General features: G+C 33.1%; 1 protein-coding gene across 1 annotated transcript; it reads left to right on the top strand.

Moving 5' to 3' along the window:
- Window positions 1-11,026: 11,026 nt before the first annotated feature.
- On the top strand, window positions 11,027-13,637 carry LOC133312977 (uncharacterized). Its single transcript, XM_061514276.1, has 3 exons — window positions 11,027-11,269; window positions 11,803-12,612; window positions 13,095-13,637. Exons 1-3 carry the CDS (start codon window positions 11,027-11,029, stop codon window positions 13,635-13,637), a joined length of 1,596 nt encoding a protein of 531 aa, XP_061370260.1.
- Window positions 13,638-20,165: the final 6,528 nt, after the last annotated feature.

Raw genomic sequence — 20,165 nt, forward strand, 5'->3', positions numbered from 1 at the left:
GATCTAATAGGTGAAGGAGTAGAAGTCTTTATGGATGATTTTTCAGTACTGGGGACGTCATATGATCACTGCTTGGACAATTTAGAAGAAGTCCTTCAAAGGTGTCTGTCCTCTAATCTAGTGCTTAATTAGGAAAAATGCCACTTCATGGTGAAAGAAGGAATAGTCCTGGGACACAAAATTTCTAGAGAAGTACTGGAAGTGGATCAAGCCAAAGTAGAAGTTATAGCAAAAATGCCACCACCAGTAAGTGTAAAAACCTTGAGATCTTTTTTAGGGCATGCAGGCTTTTACAGAAGGTTTGTTAAAGATTTTTCCAAAATAGCTAGACCTTTATGCCACTTATTAGAAAAAGATATAAAATTTGAGTTTAACTCTGACTGTGTGAAAGCTTTTGAATCTTTGAAAAATAAGCTCATTACCACGCCTGTCATCCAACCTCCAGACTGGAACTTACCCTATGAACTAATGTGCGATGCAAGTGATCATGCCATTGGGGTAGTTCTGGGCCAGAGGAAGGACAAAATTTTTCGTAGCATATATTACGCCAGTACAACTCTAAATGAAGCTCAGGTGAACTACACAGTCACTGAAAAAGAGCTATTGGCTGTAGTATATGCTTGTGAAAAATTCAGGCCTTACATTTTAGGATCAAAAGTTACTGTCCATACTGACCATGCTGCTCTCAAGTACCTCTTCTCAAAAAAGGAAGCAAAACCAAGATTGATAAGATGGGTCCTACTGCTACAAGAGTTCAATCTGGAGATCAAAGAAAGAAAAGGATGTGAAAATCAAATTGCAGATCATGTGTCCAGATTGGAACACATTGAAGTGGGGCTACCAATCAAGGAAACGTTCCCTGACGAACAATTGTTTGTCATTAATCACATAGAGACAAATGCTCCTTGGTTTGCTGATATAGCCAACTTCCTTGCAGCAGGGCTAGAACCTTATGAGGCGAATAAAATCCAGAAGAAGAAATTTTTTCACGATTGTAGGAACTACCTCTGGGACGAACCAGTGCAGTTCAAAAGATGCGCAGACCAAATGATAAGAAGGTGCGTCCCAGAAGAAGAACAACCTCAAATCCTTCAACACTGCCATTTGTCCCCATATGGAGGACATCTAGGTGGAATCAGGACTCCCTCCAAGGTTCTTCAGTCAGGTTTTTTCTGGCCTTCCCTTTTTAAAGATGCACGTCAATATGCAAAAAATTGTGATAAATGTCAAAGAGAAGGTAACTTGACTATACAAAATGAAATGCCCCTCAATCCGATCCAAGAAGTTGAATTATTTGATGTTTGGGGCATTGACTTCATGGGACCCTTTCCTCCTTCGTGTGGGAACAAATTAATATTAATGGCTGTGGATTATATAAGAGAGTGGGTAGAAGCAGTTGCTTTACCCACTAATGATGCTAAGGTGGTAATCAAATTTTTAAAGAGGAACATATTAACTAGATATGGAACCCCACGTTGTCTCATCAGCGACGGAGGGAAACATCTCATCAACCGCCAACTTGAGAGGTTGTTGGAGAAATATGGAGTCAAACACAAAGTTGCAACCCTATACCATCCACAAACCAGTGGTCTAATCGAAGTCTCTAACCGGGAGGTTAAGAGAATTTTAGAGAAGGTAGTTAATCCTTCTCGAAAAGACTGGTCTCTCAAGTTAGACGAGGCATTATGGGCTTAAAGAACAGCATATAGAACACCCTTAGGGTGTTCCCCGTACAGATTGATATTTGGAAAAGCTTGCCACCTCCCCCTCGTACTGGAGCACAAGGCTTACTGGGCAGTCCACACCCTCAACCTGGATGAGAAAACAGCTGGAGAGAAGAGATTACTGCAACTCGAAGAATTAGAGGAGTTCAGAAGGGAACACATACGAAAATCATAGATTGTACAAGGAGAAGATGAAGAAGTGGCACGATAAAAGGATCAGGAACATAGATCTAAAAATCGGCCAGAAGGTGCTACTCTTCAACTCCACACTCCGACTGTTCCCAGGTAAACTCAAATCAAGATGGACCGGGCCATATCAAATTATTAACGATGCAGGAAACGGAACTTTCGAAATCCAAGGTTCAGAACATGGCCGTTCCTTCAAGGTAAATGGGCACAGGTTGAAGCTATACAATGATGAAACCTTTGATGAAAAAGAGGAAAGTATCCCTCTTTCTGAAACTCCTTGAGAGGTAAGTACCATGTCTAGCTAACCACATTAAACTAAGCGCTGACTGGGAGGTAACCCAGTAGATACATTTGCTCTCTAACAAAGAGCAAAGTTTTGGGGTGGTTATCCATAACCACACAGCTCCCGAAAAGGAGGGAACGTCTGATGTCCCTCTCCAAAAAGTCCAAATAAAGTACGTTCCAGGAACGTAGTTTTGGGGTGGTCCCTAACCACAGACCTCCACAATGAAAAGGAGAAACCCTCATAATTATCTTAGCTTAGTTGTTTTAAATTCTGTTTTTAATTTAGTTTCTTTCCGTTCCCTTGTAATTAATCTTTTTGCAATGAAAAGACCTTTTTTGATCAAACTGTTTGGTATATACATGCATTTCAGTTGTAGTATTAAGATTGCCCAATTCTTTTGGATTAACTAACATACATGAAACACAAAGTCACTGACTAATCATGCTTGTTCTTTCTCTGAGTACTTGAAAATAGAAACAGTGCAGGGAATTTAATCCTCGGATTTTTTAAAGAAGCTGATCTGTGTGAACTAAAACTTATAAGGAATGGAAAAATGCCAAACACCCACTTCTGAGAGCGTTCCTGAGGTGTAACCACAATGAAACTTCTCAGCTTTCCTTGATGCTGTAAGTACTGTTGAAGACAGATGAATTCTGCTGTCAAGGATCAAAACAGAATCACACACTCACCTCACCTCCATCATACACCATCTGGTCAATCAGAAAGAACAAGGAACATACTCAACAATGAACCAAAAAGGGACAGAAGAGAAACAAAGAAAAAGGGGAACAACCATTCAAAAGAATTCAAGAAAAACCAGAAAACCTTCCTCCAAAGAAAAAAAAAGTTTCAAGAAAAGGTGTTCCCTCAAAATAGAAAAAGTCCAAGTTCAAAGGCACAAAAGCTAAACGTTCCTTGACCCCACAAATCAGGCCACCACTTCTTCCACAGTTCTATACACTTACCCATCAAGGAAATCCTTGGAACAGAAGACAACTGTACTTCATAGGAACGCAGCAGAAAGGCAAGTTCTGAAGAATCACATCCAGGAATGGACAGAGAAAACACCAACCCATATGTGACAGTGAGACAAGAGATCAGCAACCTTATCTTATCTGGGGACAGAATACTCTTACTGTTTACTATGGAGAGTAGTTCATTTTCTGAAAAGTTCATGGTTGCTCACTGGCTCAAGTTCCTTTCTGTTATGCTATTCTTTTAAAATTGGGCAGACCAATACGATATTTCTGAGTTGTTTGAGGACAACCAACAATTTAGTTTTGGGATGTTTGATGGGACGTAAATTCGTTCCCATCTAAGTCCATTTTGATGGCAAAATACCATACGTTCCCTCATCTGATGAGCAACTTTAGCATGAAAATCACTTGTTTTACACATTTGTGAGAAAAGCACAGTGGGGGAACAGATGGTAACGTATTACTTTAAAATATATTAAAAGGGGAACAGACTGAGACGCATTTAATGCACCTGCTCCATTCATTTAATGCGTCTGTACACTTTGCAGGAAACCTAGAGTTGAAGACTTCTAAAAAGCAAGGCGGTGCACCAACTGAGCAGCTGGAAACGTGAAGAGCAGGGAATCAAGAGTTCTCATTGGCTGAAAACAGAAGCAAAACACGGGAAGACCTGCAAACTACGACTAATCATCACCAAACCTTGTTCCATCCAGCAATTTGCGCAGCTTCCATACTCTGCTGCCATCGACCCGTCCCCTCATTCAAGCAACTTGCTCCAAAGGATTTACAAGCTTGCCACTCTCCTTCCATCTATAAATAGGACCACCTTCATACAAAAACATCATCGGATTCTGGAGGGATTAAAGTCCAGAAGGAAGAAGATCACCTAGTAGTAGTAGTAGTCAGTAACGTAGTTTAATTTTAAGTTGTAACTGTAGTTAAGTGACAACCCCTTTTCTCTTCTCTGTAAACAACCATCAAGACTCCTCACGAGCAAATACCTATCCGTCTCCATTTTCGGTTTCTTTTTGTAAACTGTCTTTTAATTTAATATAAGTGTTTTTCTCTTCGTTCCAATCATTATCTCTTGACTGAATCTCGGGTCTATATGATCTCAGTTGAGAATAATTATGTTTAAACTATCATCCATGAGCTGAACTATCTGTGGAACGGGTAAACTGTGAAACTCTTAAAGAACTGTTTTCAAAACTCTTGTCCGAAGATTTTTGTATTTCTTTGGCTAAGTAAGCTATATTCATTGTGCGCCAATGGAAATTGGGTACATACTGAGAAAGGAACTTCCGTAAGGAAGGGATTTCAGACAGCTTAGCCATTGGGGGAAGGTAGATGTCATGGCAAAAACGCTACTGGTCACCTTAGGAATAAGGGGCCAACTCGTCCATTTTAAGGTTCTGAACTAAGTACCTGTTGGAGTCAAGGGAGCCATAGGAATATGGAAACTTGTGAGCCATCAAGACCATGAGCTGAGGAATCAGAGTTGGCAGGCAAAGAAACTGGGACAAAGCCAAAAGGTGCTAAGTCTTGAGCAGAGAAAACAACCCCTTTAAGAGTGAAGCAGTGAATCTGTTCCTTCTGTTAAACTGTTTTAACCACCACCCTGTTGTCTCTTGCTTATAGTTATTTCTGTGTAGTACTTTTATTTTATCTTATTTAGTACTTATAAAAACTCCAATGATTGTTATCTCACCTTCTTCTAAACAGGAAGGATCACATACATAACGCAGCGAGCAACTGTTTGCCATCAGATTGAACCTACTGTTCCTGAGGAACGTTGTCAAGACAGTAGGGAATGTTTGACCCGACAGTTCATTTACTAACTTTTCTTTTCATTTTCACTCTTTATAAACAGTGATAAAACAATAATTAGTACTCTATCCTCGTGGGAACGATAATTTGGGCATTAATACTCCCTTTATTACTTGATGCGTGCATTTGCGCACTTGAGTTGGATCTAAGGGATGAATCTGTGTTTTGCAAGAACAGAGGAACGTCCCCTATCAGAACTTATATTTTTCCACCATCAGCAAACCACCCAACAGTTACCTTACCCCCTTTCAGAATCAAAACCCCTATATTCCTATTGCGAGCCCTAATTCCCAAATTATTATCTCCTATCAGGTTGATCAAGTCAAACAGAAATAATATCAATACGCATAGCGTAAAAATAAAATATATTAAAATAAACGAGCGAAAATAATCAATCCAGCGTAAAAAGAGTTCTCATAGGGTTTGTGACCCTAACTACAATAAAAGAAATTAGCCAGCCATAGACATAACTGACATACAATTATAAAATAGAATTCAAAATAAAATTACTAGGAGAAATGAAGAATGATTCTCTGCTCTTTTTCTCCCTCACGAATCCTTGTTATGCTCCATCGTCAAAAAGTAACCTAAAGAACCCTCGCAGTGTCCTTTTAAGTTCAAAATTGCCTCCACGATGAAATCCGCGCGGGTAGCGCCATTCTGGCGCGAGTCTAGCGCCAACATCTTAGCCTTTGTTGGTTTCTCGCGCGGGTAGCGCTAAACTGGCGCGGCTCCCGCGCCAACTTCCTGGTCTTTGTACTGCTTTCGGCGCTACAACAGCGCCAAAGTGGCGCGGGTAGCCCCACTTTCCTTTTTCAATTTTTCTCAATTTTCCTATTTCTTCTTGCTTTAACCTACAAAAATGATATAAAAGATGAAAAATAAACTGAAATAGGAAAAGTACTAATAAAAGTAATTAATATACAAGAAATTCTCTTTTATGACTGATTTCTTATTATTTTTGGCTTGGAAAACATCACATGCCAGAAGCACATCAGGGGAAGTCGTAGTAAGAAAATGTGAGCTCCCTAAAGTACAATACACCTTTGCAAAAGGTCAAACCCATGCTAATAGAGATCTCGGTATGCGAAACCGAGCCAAATCTGGAACCACGACACTTAACGCCACGAAGTGCAAAGTCGGGTTAATTACTAAAGAGGCACGAAATGCCATCCTAAAACTTAGGCGAACGCCTATATAAAAGACTGACTATAAGCCTAGTCAAAACTAAAAAAACTCGGCAAGAGAAGCCGAGCTCAAAGTCAACAAAAAAAGGCAAACACTGCCTCACCACTCAGAGACTTCAAGAGAAAAGAAGCCAATATAAAAAGCTAAACTCAGAAGAGATAGTCACACAAGACCCAAGGCAGGATCATAGTACCTCGGTAAGGTTGACCTATCAATCAAACTTAGGCACCCCAGCAGTCCGAGCTTCTGAACTGCCGGGCTGGGGGGGCAACTGTTATAGAATATTTACATATCCTAACCACCTACCCAAGGATCCCTTAAATGATAATTCTTCAATTATCCTATCAATATAAAACAGGAAGCCAGCTAAGGATAGAGTCCCGATCCCAACAGAAAGGAAGTTAAATCCTACTACAACTGAAGATCTACTCAAGCCCAAGAGGTAACCCTTATAAATAAGAGGTTAAAGACCCCAGGTATACACTTTTGAACTTATTTACTATTATTGCTAACACTGTGCACACACTCACGTCTTGGCTATAAGCATATTGCTTGTGCGCAGTGATTGAGATATTGGCTATAAGCCAACCAAGATACCTATCCATAGGATATCTCTGAGCGCATACCCTTGAGGTATCATTATACGGTTCAATAGAACCGAACACTAAGTATAAGTGAACTAGTTTGATTCTTATAATGGAACCAACCTTTACCATGATTATTATCTTTTACTTTGGCAGAGGTAAATATATATAAAGTTGTAATTATATATCTAAGCAACATATTATAAAGATGCTTTATCAGTGTGGTCAAATTTTTTAGGGTCATATACCTTAATTTTCACCTTGGCTTATTACATCCAAACAAAACTTTGATTGATTATGTGAGTTGGTTTGTTGGACTTAACTTGTTTTCTTTTGTGACTATTATAAAATTTACATTAATTATATATCATAAATGTTACGTTTTCCATTCAATAAAAATTAACAAATTAATATTTTTTCTTTTTATATTGTGGATTCACTATCCTCTATATACAAGCTTTTATATCATCCGTTATACACACGCTCGCGCATGCTCTTTATATGTATATTAAAAAACTATAATTTTTTTCTATAATATGAACTTGTAAAAGTTTAACCTTTTATAGGATTTTATCCCTTTTAATATCTTTAAGAAGGAAGCTAATAATTTAGCATTAAGTATTATCCATTTCGAGATTATAAATTCATATTTTATTTAAAGCGAATAAGCTAAGACTTAAGGGAATAATTTTTGTCAGTAATTCCAAATAATTTTATTTAATAATCGAATCAGAGAGTTTTAAACTGTATCAATTGATTCATTTAGTTTAAATTTTTAGGTGTTTTATTTTTAAATCCCAGGTTAATGAGTTGAGGCAGGTGATTTGACTGATAATTATAAAAAATTCTTTCTCTGCGTATAGTAGGATGTGAATCATTAAAAAGAAAGTCCATGTGTCAAAAACACTCACACGCGTAGTAATTGCTCTTGGGCCATAATATACCCTCTCTCCAATATCTTATATTATACTTAAGGGATGTTTATACTTTATAGGCAAACAAATTAATTTAATGTTTTTTAATAAAATAATTACGCATTTATTACAGTTTTGAGAATAATTACAGATTTATTGCACAATGTGACGCCCCTTTTAGGCGTCACTCATCAGGTGTTGACACTTGTCATTTTTTTTCCAAAAAAAAAATTAATTTAATCAAAAAAAATTTAAAGATCATAACTTTTGACTCGGGTATCCAAATCAGGTAATTATTTTTTTGATTCCACATAACTTTTCGAGATCTACGCAATAACATCTCATTTGATATATTTTATTTCTCACAAATATAATTTAAATTTAAATCAGGTAATCCTTCTTCCTTAGAGATTTAGAATATTTATTTAATTATTTTCTTTATTAATACAGATTTTTCAAATTGATTTTTGAGTTTAAATCACAAATCAAATCTTTATTTTATTTTCCTTATTAATAATAATTGTTACTTTTAATTTAAATCACAAACCAAATTTTTTTATAATAAAAATAAAAAAATTTATTTTTTAATTTAAAGCACACATCAAATCTTGATTTATTTTTTTATATTAAATCACAAACGCAGAACTCAGAGGCTTCTGAGTTTAAAAATGTGACAGGTGTCAACACCTGACACGTTACCAATCACGTCTAAATTGGATTTCAATCAAGAGGCAATCACGCCTAATTTAGGTAATTTTATTTTTGAAAAACATTCGTAAGCCATCATTAATTTCAGACCACGAAAAATAGCCCAGAAGCTATGTAGCACCGATACCGACACGGGACACGTGACACGATACGACACGATACTCCGACACGTAAATTCTAAAAAATATTAGATTTCGACACGTTAGGACACGTTTTGATATCAAATAATATTTTTAATTTATGTAGTGTATATTATATTTAATATTCAATAATTTAACAAAAAATAAAATTAAACTTAAAATATTCATCAATTTTGCAAAGAAACATAAGATATCCTAAATATTTATATTAAATGGTAATTGTAATTCAACGAATCTAATAGTTGAAACAAAAAAATCAAAGCAACGCAACCTTTGAACTTTTTTTGAGTTTATATAATGCGTGTTGGAGTGTCGGGGAGTGTTGGGAAGTGTCGGACACGACACGTTAGAGTTTTTGAAGTGTCGGTGTTTCCTAGCTTATAGCATTAATCATTAATTTCAAAAATAATATCCTTCTTCCTTAGATATTTAGAATATTTATTTAATTATTTCCTTTATTTCTACAGATTTTTCAAATTGATTTTTTAGTTTAAATGACAAATCAAATCTTTATTTTGTTTTCCTTATTAATAATAATTTTTATTTTTATTTTTAATTTAAATCACAAACCAAATTTTTGTTATAATAAAAAAAATTTAAATCACAAATCAAAATTTTGATTAGTTTTTTATATTAAATCACAAACCCAGAACTCAGAGGCTTCTGGGTTTAACCGCTCTTGTAATACCTTTCTTGCAAATTAAAATTAGGTTTGTGAGAAATAAAATATATCAAATGAGATTTCATTGCGTAGATCTCGTAAAGTTATGTTGAATCAAAAAAAGAATTACCTAATTTGGATACCCGAGTCAAAAGTTATGGCCTTCAAAAGTTTTATGATTAAATTACTTTTTTTTTTTTAAAAAAAATGACACATGTCAACACTTGATGAGTGATGCCCCATTGGGGCGTCTCCCCTTAGGGTGAGACGCCTCAATGAGGCGTCATGTGTGACGCCCAAAAGGGGCGTCACATTGTGCAATAGATCCGTAATTATATTCAAAACTGTAATAAATGCGTAATTATTTTATTAAAAATCATTAAATTAATTTTTTTGCCGATGTTTATACTAACAATTTTTTTTTACAAACTTTTACAAATTATATTATGTCGAATTGGTAATTTATGTAACACCGATATCGACACGTGACACGTTACGACATGACACTCCAACACGTTAATTTTAAAAAAATATTAGATTTTGACACGTTAGGACACGTTTTGATATTAAATAATATTTTTAATTTATGTAGTGTATATTATATTTAATGTTCAATAATTTAACAAAAAATGAAACTAAACTTATAATATTCATCAATGTTGCAAAGAAACAAAAGATATCCCAAATATTTATATTAAACTCAATAAAATGTTAATCGTAATCCAACAAATCTAATAGTTGGAACTAAAAACTCAACACAATGCAACATTTGAACCTTTTCTAGAATTTTTATAACGCGTGTTGGAGTGTCGGGAAGTGTCAGAGTGTCAAGAAGTGTCGGACACGACACGTCAGGGTTTTTGAAGTGTCGGTGCTTCATAGCCGACTCTTAAGTAGAGTATTACCGGTCAGACATAGTATAATTTGTAATTTATAAAATAAAAGTTTGTAAACCCATATTTAGGAAAGATTTGTGAAAGAAAATATTTCTTTATCACACTTGCACAAAAATAAATAGATTCTATTGTAAATAAAAGGAAGAAATCTTTTTTATGGGATTCATTTATTTTTATATAGATATGATAGATAAAATATGTTTTTCAATAAAACTAGAAATCTTAAACCCTATATTTGTAATCTTATTATAAATATGTCATTCATATATGTTTTTTATTTTCACACCCCTCCATCACATTCTCTCTCTCATATTTTTCTTTCTTTCTTTCTCTCTCTCTCGACCCTCTCTTACCACAGTTTCTCCAATTCAACCTTCGTCCCCACGAAAGCTTAAGCTTTCTCGAAGCAGGTACCACTCTCTCTCTCTATCTCTCTCTTTCTCTTTATGGTGTTTGCACTAAACTATTTTGTATGTGTGTGTTTGCTTTTGTTCCTCTTAGGCTTTGCTTGTTCACGTTTCCTTTGTTTTCAATCTGCAAACTTGCTAATCGGTGTGTAAACATGAACACCGTTTTCTACAAGCTAGTTTTTTCACGTGGTTACAGAGCTTTCTTCTTCTTTTTCTTCGTCTTCAATAGAGGTAACACTGGGAATCTCCTTGTTCTTTTGTTCCTTTTGTTTCTACTTTGTTTTTTCTGTGTGGCCACGCCATCGTGCTTTGTTTTCTTTCGTATGATTTCAATGTACATGTGAATGTGTTCTAGCAGTTTTCTTCGTGTCAATGACTCGAATTTTCTCGGATCATGTTGTATTTTTTTCTCTTGCTTGTCTGTTTCTTCGTGCTTTTCTTTTTATCTTTTAATATTTTATTTTTATTTTTTATTTATTTATTTTCTTTCTTCGTTGTTGATGTTTGAGTTTGGTTTCAGATATGAATGTTGCTGGTTTTGTAACGGTTGTTTTGGTTCTGGGAGTAATGTGTTTAATAGGTTGTCATGCATTTATGTCAAAGTCTTCGACTTTGGATTCCGGGTTGCTCCTGTTTCGTTTTTGGGGTCAGGAAGTGGATCTGCTCGATTGTTTCGTTCTTAGTTTGCGTTTTGGTCCTCCATTTGTTCCTTACTTCTCAGAAATATCTCAACTCCAATTTTGTTTGATGGCAAAGTTTGTCCCTGTGACTTTTGAGTCGAGTTTGTTGGCACAAACTTGGAGAAACTGTTTTTAGATTTCTGTTTCTAAATGATGATGATTATTTTGGGATTTTTTTTTAATATCTGGGAGTAGTTTTTAATTTTTTTAATGACACTATAAATATATATAAATATATATCCTTCTAGAATCTCAGAATCCGCCTACTTATCCTATTATAAATGAACTATCGATGCACGGATTTAGATATTCTCATGTGAAAAATTAGTCATATTATTTGATCACAACTACTTATTGATAACGAGATAAGAGAGAGAAAAGTATATAATTTTTAAATGAATAATTGTAATCAAATAACATGATCAGTTTTACACACGAGAAGATTCAAATCCTTGAGTACAACAATAGCACCAAAAGATTTGTTCCATTATCCTAAATGCTTTTGGAATTTTTTATTTATTTTAATGAAAAGACCACAAGGTGACCTCAGATTTTGGTGTCAATTCATTACACGAAGTATATTTTTCCAGTATTTGCTTTAAATTTATTTATTGACAGGTGGATTCAGTTCCAGTTAATGGCTTTGAGGAGCAAGCATTTTCTCCGTATTGTTCTGACATTTATGATGATTTTGGTGATCCAAACATATTTCCTAAGGTGGGTGAGCAGTACCAGGCCGAAATTCCACCTTTAATGTCAGAATCTGATTGTTCTTTGTTTCAAAAGAAGCCACATAATGCAGAAAGAACATGTACCTTCAATGAGTCTCAATTAGGATTACCAATTCGTATAATTTGGATCAAGGATGAAGTAGAGGACAATAAGCATAGTCCACTGAAACATGCATGCGAGTCAATTGGATTTACCAAAACAAGTGAATTTTCAAAAATAGAATGCATCCTGAATAGTCCTGGCCATGATAAATTGAATCCAGAACCCGAGGACATTGACATTACATTGGTCAATGGAACAAAATTGGGGGCATCTGGAAATTGCAGTGTGCAACAAGAAACAAAGATTGGGGTGCATGAGAATAAATGCAAAGGCCACTGTCTGGTTCCTGGGTCTTCAACTGACACCTGGAATGAAATAGAAGAGGCCAGTTTCACCCTTGGCTTGTATATATTTGGGAAGAATCTTGTTAAAGTGCAAAGATTTATTGGCAATAAGACAATGGGGGATATAATGGCATTCTACTATGGGAAATTTTATAAGTCTGAGAGATATCAAAGGTGGTCTGAATTGAGGAAAATGAAAAGCAGAAAATGCATTCATGGGCAAAAAAATTTCACAGCACCAAGGCAACAAGAGCTTTTATCTTGTTTACTACCCAATGTACCAGAGGAATGCCGCAGTAAATTACTTGAGGTATTTACATAAACTCTTCCTATGTTTATGCCCTTTTAATTCCATCATTTCATGACATTATTCTTGTCTCAATCATAAAATATTAGGTAGATACACGAATCTCCTGAGTTTGGATCAATGTCTTCATGCATCATGGCCACTTGCTTCTTGCACAATCTAGAATGTAATTGACCAATATTTTGCCAATACATGTTTGATATATTGAATCAATAGTGAAATAACATTCACATACGAATTTGTTGATGCTGATGACTAAATGTTGTGCCAAGTGGTTACCAAATGGAAAGCTTGTAATACACTTTTCATTGCCTACAATTTCCGTGAGATCAACAGGCATTGTCAATCTAATTGAACTTTTCAATGTGTCACCGTTTTATCTTAAACTTGAAAAGTTGCTGCATCATTATATATCTTCTTCATTTGTTACTGCCTATTCACTGAGGAATGTGTTTTTGCTAAAATTAAATTGAATTGCATGGTAGGTGTCCAAGACATTTGTGGAAGGAAAAATGCGTCTAGAAGATTATGTTTTAACTTTAAAGGCTTCAGTTGGGCTCAATACTCTTGTTGAGGCAGTTAGAGTTGGTACAGAAAAAGATCTTACAGGTCTCACTGCAGATTCTGTGAAGTCCACTCAGGCACTTTCTGTTCGTCCAGAAAAACCAGTTGGCAAAGATTGCTCAAGGCTTACACCTGCAGAAATAATAAACATTCTAACAGGCAATTTCAGATTAAGTAAAGCTCGATCAGGTGATCTCTTCTGGGAAGCTGTTTGGCCTCGTTTACTTGCTAGATGTCGGCACTCTGAGAAGCTGGGAAGTGATGATAATTATGTTGTTGCTTTTAAGCATCCTCTTATTTTCTTAGTCCTTGGAGTTAACAAGTTTTCAAGGGAACTAGAGAAGGGGGATGACTATTTTGATTCCATTTGTGATGTCGTGGGTAAAGTTGCTTCAGATCCTGAGCTAATTGAGCTTGAGACAAATGCAGATGATGATTGCACAACCAAGGAGGGAAATGGATAATATGGGTAAAGTTACTTTTCTCTCTCTTATCTCATTATCAATAAGTAGTTGTGATAAAATAATATGACTAATTTTTCACATGAGAATATCTAAATTCGTGCATCGATAGTTCATTTATAATAGGATAAGTAGGCGGATTCTGAGATTCTAGAAGGATATATATTTATATATATTTATAGTGTCATTAAAAAATTAAAAACTACTCCCAGATACTAAAAAAAATCCCAAAATAATCATCATCATTTAGAAACAGAAATTTAAAAACAGTTTCTCCAAGTTTGTGCCAACAAACTCGACTCAAAAGTCACAGGGACAAACTTTGCCATCAAACAAAATTGGAGTTGAGATATTTCTGAGAAGTAAGGAACAAATGGAGGACCAAAACGCAAACTAAGAACGAAACAATCGAGCAGATCCACTTCCTGACCCCAAAAATGAAACAGGAGCAACCCGGAATCCAAAGTTGAAGACTTTGACATAAATGCATGACAACCTATTAAACACATTACTCCCAGAACCAAAACAATCGTTACAAAACCAGCAACATTCTTATCTGAAACCAAACTCAAACATCAACAACGAAGAAAGAAAAGTAAATAAATAAAAGATAAAAAATAAAATATTAAAAGATAAAAACAAAAGCACGAAGAAAAAGACAAGCAAGAGAAAAAAATCCAACATGATCCGAGAAAATTCGAGTCATTCACTCGAAAAAAACTGCTAGAACACATTCACATGTACATTGAAATCATACGAAAGAAAAAAAGCACGATGGTGTGGCCACACAGAAAAAAAAAGTAGAAACAAAAGGAACAAAAGAACAAGGAGATTCCCAGTGTTACCTCCATTGAAGACGAAGAAAAAGAAGAAGAAAGCTCTGTGACCACGTGAAAAAACTAGCCTGTAGAAAAGGGTGTTCATGTTTACACACCAATTAACAAGTTTGCAGATTGAAAACAAAGAAAACGTGAACAAGCAAAGCCTATGAGGAACAAAAGCACGCACACACATACAAAATAGTTTAGTGCAAACACCATAAAGAGAAAGAGAGAGTGGTACCTGCTTTGAGAAAGCTTAAGCTTTCATAGGGATGAAGGTTGAATTGGAGAAACTGTGGTAAGAGAGGGTCGAGAGAGAGAGAAAGAAAGAAAGAAAAATATGAGAGAGAGAATGTGATGGAGGGGTGTGAAAATAAAAAACATATATGAATGACATATTTATAATAAGATTACAAATATAGGGTTTAATATTTCCGGTTTTATTGAAAAAAATATTTATCTATCATATCTATATAAAAATAAATGAATCCCATAAAAAAGATTTCTTCCTTTTATTTACAATAGAATCTATTTAATTTTGTGCAAGTGTGATAGAGAAATATTTTCTTTCACAAATCTTTCCTAAATATGGGTTTACAAAATTTTATTTTATAAAATTACAAATTATACTATGTCTGACCGGTAATACTCTACTTAAGAGTCAGCTATGAAGCACCAACACTTCAAAAACTCTGACGTGTCGTGTCCGACATTTCTTGACACTCTGACACTTCCCGACACTCCAACACGCGTTATAAAAATTCTAAAAAAGGTTCAAATGTTGCACTGTGTTGAGTTTTTAGTTCCAACTATTAGATTTGTTGGATTAGGATTAACATTTTATTGAGTTTAATATAAATATTTGGGATATCTTATGTTTCTTTGCAAAATTGATGAATATTATAAGTTTAGTTTTATTTTTTGTTATATTATTGAACATTAAATATAATATACACTACATAAATTAAAAATATTATTTAATATCAAAACGTGTCCTAACGTGTCAAAATCTAATATTTTTTAAACTTAACGTGTCGTAGTGTCGTGTCGTATCGTGTCACGTGTCGATATCGGTGTTACATAAATTACCGATTCGACATAATATAATTTGTAAAAGTTTGTAAAAAAAAATTGTTAGTATAAACATCGGCAAAAAAATTAATTTAATGCTTTTTAATAAAATAATTACGCATTTATTACAGTTTTGGAAATAATTACGGATCTATTGCACAATGTGACGTCCTTTTTGGGCGTCACACGTGACGCCCCATTGAGGCTTCTCACCCTAAGGGGAGACGCCCCAATGGGGCATCACTCATCAGGTGTTGACATGTGTCATTTTTTTCCAAAAAAAAAATTTAATTTAATCATAAAACTTTTGAAAGCCATAACTTTTGACTCGGGTATCCAAATTAGGTAATTCTTTTTTTGATTCAACATAACTTTACGAGATCTACGCAATATCATCTCGTTTGATATATTTTATTTCTCACAAACCAAATTTTAATTTGCAAGAATGTAATTACAAGAGCGGTTAAACCCAGAAGCCTCAGAGTTCTGGGTTTGTGATTTAATATAAAAATAATAATTAAAATTTTGATTTGTGATTTTAATTTTTTTTATAATTTTTTTTATTCTAACAAAAATTTGGTTTGTGATTTAAATTAAAAATAACAATAAAAATAATTATTAATAAGGAAAACAAAATAAATATTTGATTTGTGATTTAAACTAAAAAATCAATTTGAAAAATCTGTAGAAATAAAGGAAATAATTAATTAAATATTCTAAATATCTAAGGAAGAAGAATATTATTTTTGCAATTAATGATTAATGCTATAAGCTAGGAAGCACCGACACTTCAAAAACTCTAACGTGTCTTGTTCGACACTTCCCGACACTCCCCGCCACTCCAACACGCATTATATAAATTCATAAAAAGTTCAAAGGTTACGTTGCGTTGAGTTTTTAGTTCCGACTATTAGATTTGTTGAATTACAATTACCATTTAATATAAATATTTAGGATATCTTATGTTTCTTTGCAAAATTGATGAATATTTTAAGTTTAATTTTATTTTTTGTTAAATTATTGAATATTAAATATAATATACACTACATAAATTAAAAATATTATTTGATATCAAAACATGTCCTAGTCGAAATCTAATATTTTTTAAAATTTACGTGTCGGAGTGTCGTGTCGTATCGTGTCAGGTGTCCCTAGTCGGTATCGGTGCTACATAGGCTATAAGCTTCTGGGCTATTATTCGTGGTCTGAAATTAATGATGGCTTATGAATATTTTTCAAAAATAAAATTACCTAAATTAGGCGTGATTGCCTCTTGATTGAAACACAATTTAGACGTGATTAGTGACGTGTCAGGTGTTGACACGTGTTGACACCTGTCACATTTTTAAACTCAGAAACCTCTGAGTTGTGCGTTTGTGATTTAATATAAAAAATAAATCAAGATTTGATGTGTGATTTAAATTAAAAAAATAAAAAAATTTATTTTTATTATAAAAAATTTTGGTTTGTGATTTAAATTAAAAGTAACAATTATTATTAATAAGGAAAATAAAATAAAGATTTGATTTGTGATTTAAACTCAAAAATCAATTTGAGAAATCTGTATTAATAAAGGAAATAATGAAATAAATATTCTAAATCTCTAAGGAAGAAGGATTACCTGATTTAAATTTAAATTATGATTGTGAGAAATAAAATATATCAAATGAGATGTCATTGCGTAGATCTCGAAGAGTTATGTGGAATCAAAAAAATAATTACTTGATTTGGATACCCGAGTCAAAAGTTATGGCCTTGAAAAGTTTTATGATTAAATTAATTTTTTTTTTGGAAAAAAAAATGACACGTGTCAACACCCGATGAGTGACGCCCCAGTGGGGCGCCACATGTGATGCCTAAAAGAGGCGTCACATTGTGTAATAGATCTGTAATTATTCTCAAAACTGTAATAAATGTGTAATTATTTTATTAAAAAGCATTAAATTAATTTTTTTGCCGAGGGTAATTTTGTCACATAATAAGATAACTTTTGGCCACTTATCTAGTTTTACACAAATACCACGTTACAAATGGTAAAGTTGAACAATGTTTTGTTTTTCCATGCGAACTTCAAAGGCCGGGGAAAATGGTTGACGGGGTAAATTTTCATATCTCCTCTATCAAACAAAGACAACCTACAATATCAAACTCAGATAAACGGGGAAGTAAACCAAAAATCTGAACCAAACACTAGCTAGATATAATCCAAGATCCCATTATTATATATGTTTTTTCGTCTCGCAGTCTCGATGTCAAACCAAACTCTATCTTCGCACGAGTTTGTGGCAATTATAATTTTATGAGGGACGACGAGAATAGGGTACTAAGGTTTCAAAGTTAAAAATAAAACCAATTTGATTCTATATTATGTGGATTTCACTTCTGATCTCTACATAATAAAACAACAAAATAAAATGTTTCGTTAAATGAACCAGAATAGCCAATTTGCTCTTCCCTGTGCTGTAATTTGGCTACAGAAAAATTTCCGTGCATGATAATATGATACAGCATCCTTTCTTCTATCTATATATGGCCTTATAGAAAGACAAAGGGACATTGGACACAGACAAGCTTCACATATTGTGAACCATCAAGGGTTCATTTTTATTTTTTATTTATTTTTTGGATGGAGGCGTAGGGTTAATTAGAAAATCGAAAAAAAATATTGATAAGCTGCTTATAAGTTTATTAAAATTAAAAATATTTGTGTACCAATTTATTTAATATAAACTGTACTGTGATTTTTAAAATACTTAATTATAATTCTAATTATTCTTATTATTATTTAATTAGTGCATATATATGCATGCTTTAAATTGTTCTATAGGACATTCTAATTACGTACCAATTATATATATTTATGTATCAATTATACAAGTCGTAGTTTTGTGGGTGTGTAGGCAACGCTGCAAGACTGCAATGCAAAGCAGTATAATGATGTAATGAGATCAATCCATGGTTTCTATTTTGATATAAGTCGATATCAACTCATATTCTCTTATGTCTAGATTCTAGCATCAATTATGGAATGGTACATTTTTGTACCGAACGAAATTTGTCCCACAATTATTTGTCGTGGTGTGATAAGATTTCTCATCTTTTAGTTTGCTTTCTTCTTGGATCATGATTTGGTTCTTCTTTATAAAATCTGCAGTATGACGTGTGAAACACTAGTATTTGAATTAATTTGTTTTTATATTTTCATTTTTTTTTATAAAATTTAAAAAATAAATTTTAAAAAATAATTTTTTTTTAAAAAGGCGGTCACTAAACAATACTTACACGTATAATACCGTAAAGAAACATGTTAATTAAGCGGCCTCTTTTCATTAAATTAATTATATAAAAGTATACCAAGAGTGAAGATATTTTTTTTCTTTTAAAGAAAAAAACCTTTTTACTTTCTGTTCTTCCGTACATATTTTCACAGTTGTGATTTATTTATAGTAAGTTTTCATATATTTACCTATATTTAAATATCAACATTGAATTTTTATCAATTTAAAAAATAAATTGAAAGCTATATATAATTTAAAAATTAATTGATAATTTATTATGTAATTTTATTTTAACATATAATAAACTTTAAAATATAAATAAGGGAAAAAAATCTGAACAAATCAAATCTTTATTTTGTTTTCCTTGTTAATAATAATTGTTACTTTTAATTTAAATCACAAACCAAATTTTTTTATAAAAAAAATAAAAAAAAATTATATTTTTAATTTAAATCACACATCAAATATTGATTTATTTTTATATTAAATCACAAACGCAAAACTCAGAGGCTTCTGAGTTTAAAAATGTGACAGGTGTCAACACGTGTCAACACCTGACATGTCACCAATCACGTCTAAATTGGGTTTCAATCAAAAGGCAATCACGCCTAATTTAGGTAATTTTATTTTTGAAAAATATTCATAAGTCATCATTAATTTCAGACCACGAATAATAGCCCAGAAGCTTATAGTTATAGCATTAATCATTAATTTCAAAAATAATATCTTTCTTCCTTAGAGATTTAGACTATTTATTTAATTATTTCCTTTATTTCTACAGATTTTTCAAATTTATTTTTTAGTTTAAATCACAAATCAAATCTTTATTTTGTTTTCCTTATTAATAATTATTTCTATTTTTATTTTTAATTTAAATCACAAATCAATTTTTTTTATAATAAAAAAAATTATAAAAAAAATTAAATCACAAATAAAAATTTTATTTATTTTTTTATATTAAATCACAAACTCAGAACTCAGAGGCTTCTGGGTTTAACCGCTCTTATAATACCATTCTTGCAAATTAAAATTATGTTTGTGAGAAATAAAATATCAAATGAGATGTCATTGCTCGTAAAGTTATGTGGAATCAAAAAAAGAATTATCTAATTTGGATACTCGAGTCAAAAGTTATGGCCTTCAAAAGTTTTATGATTAAATTAATTTTTTTTTTTGGAAAAAAAATGACATGTGTCAACACCTGATGAGTGACGCCCCATTGGGGCGTCTCCTCTTAGGGTGAGACGCCTCAATGGGGCGTCACATTGTTCAATAGATCCGTAATTATTTCCAAAACTGTAATAAATGCGTAATTATTTTATTAAAAAGTATTAAATTAATTTTTTTGCCGATGTTTATAT

Source organism: Gastrolobium bilobum, unplaced genomic scaffold, assembly GCF_033153095.1.
Source record: "Gastrolobium bilobum isolate Gb01-03AN ecotype WA unplaced genomic scaffold, APGP_CSIRO_Gbil_v1 utg27701, whole genome shotgun sequence".
Classification (NCBI taxonomy): Eukaryota; Viridiplantae; Streptophyta; class Magnoliopsida; order Fabales; family Fabaceae; genus Gastrolobium; species Gastrolobium bilobum.

What these genes read in the sequence shown, in the direction of transcription:
- LOC133312977 (XM_061514276.1), top strand. Translation starts at nt 11,027, where the DNA reads ATGAATGTTGCTGGTTTTGTAACGGTTGTTTTGGTTCTGGGAGTAATG. An exon ending in TGATGGCAAAGTTTGTCCCT is followed by an intron (nt 11,270 to 11,802) that starts GTGACTTTTGAG and finishes ATTTATTGACAG; the next exon opens with GTGGATTCAGTTCCAGTTAA. An exon ending in GCCGCAGTAAATTACTTGAG is followed by an intron (nt 12,613 to 13,094) that starts GTATTTACATAA and finishes ATTGCATGGTAG; the next exon opens with GTGTCCAAGACATTTGTGGA.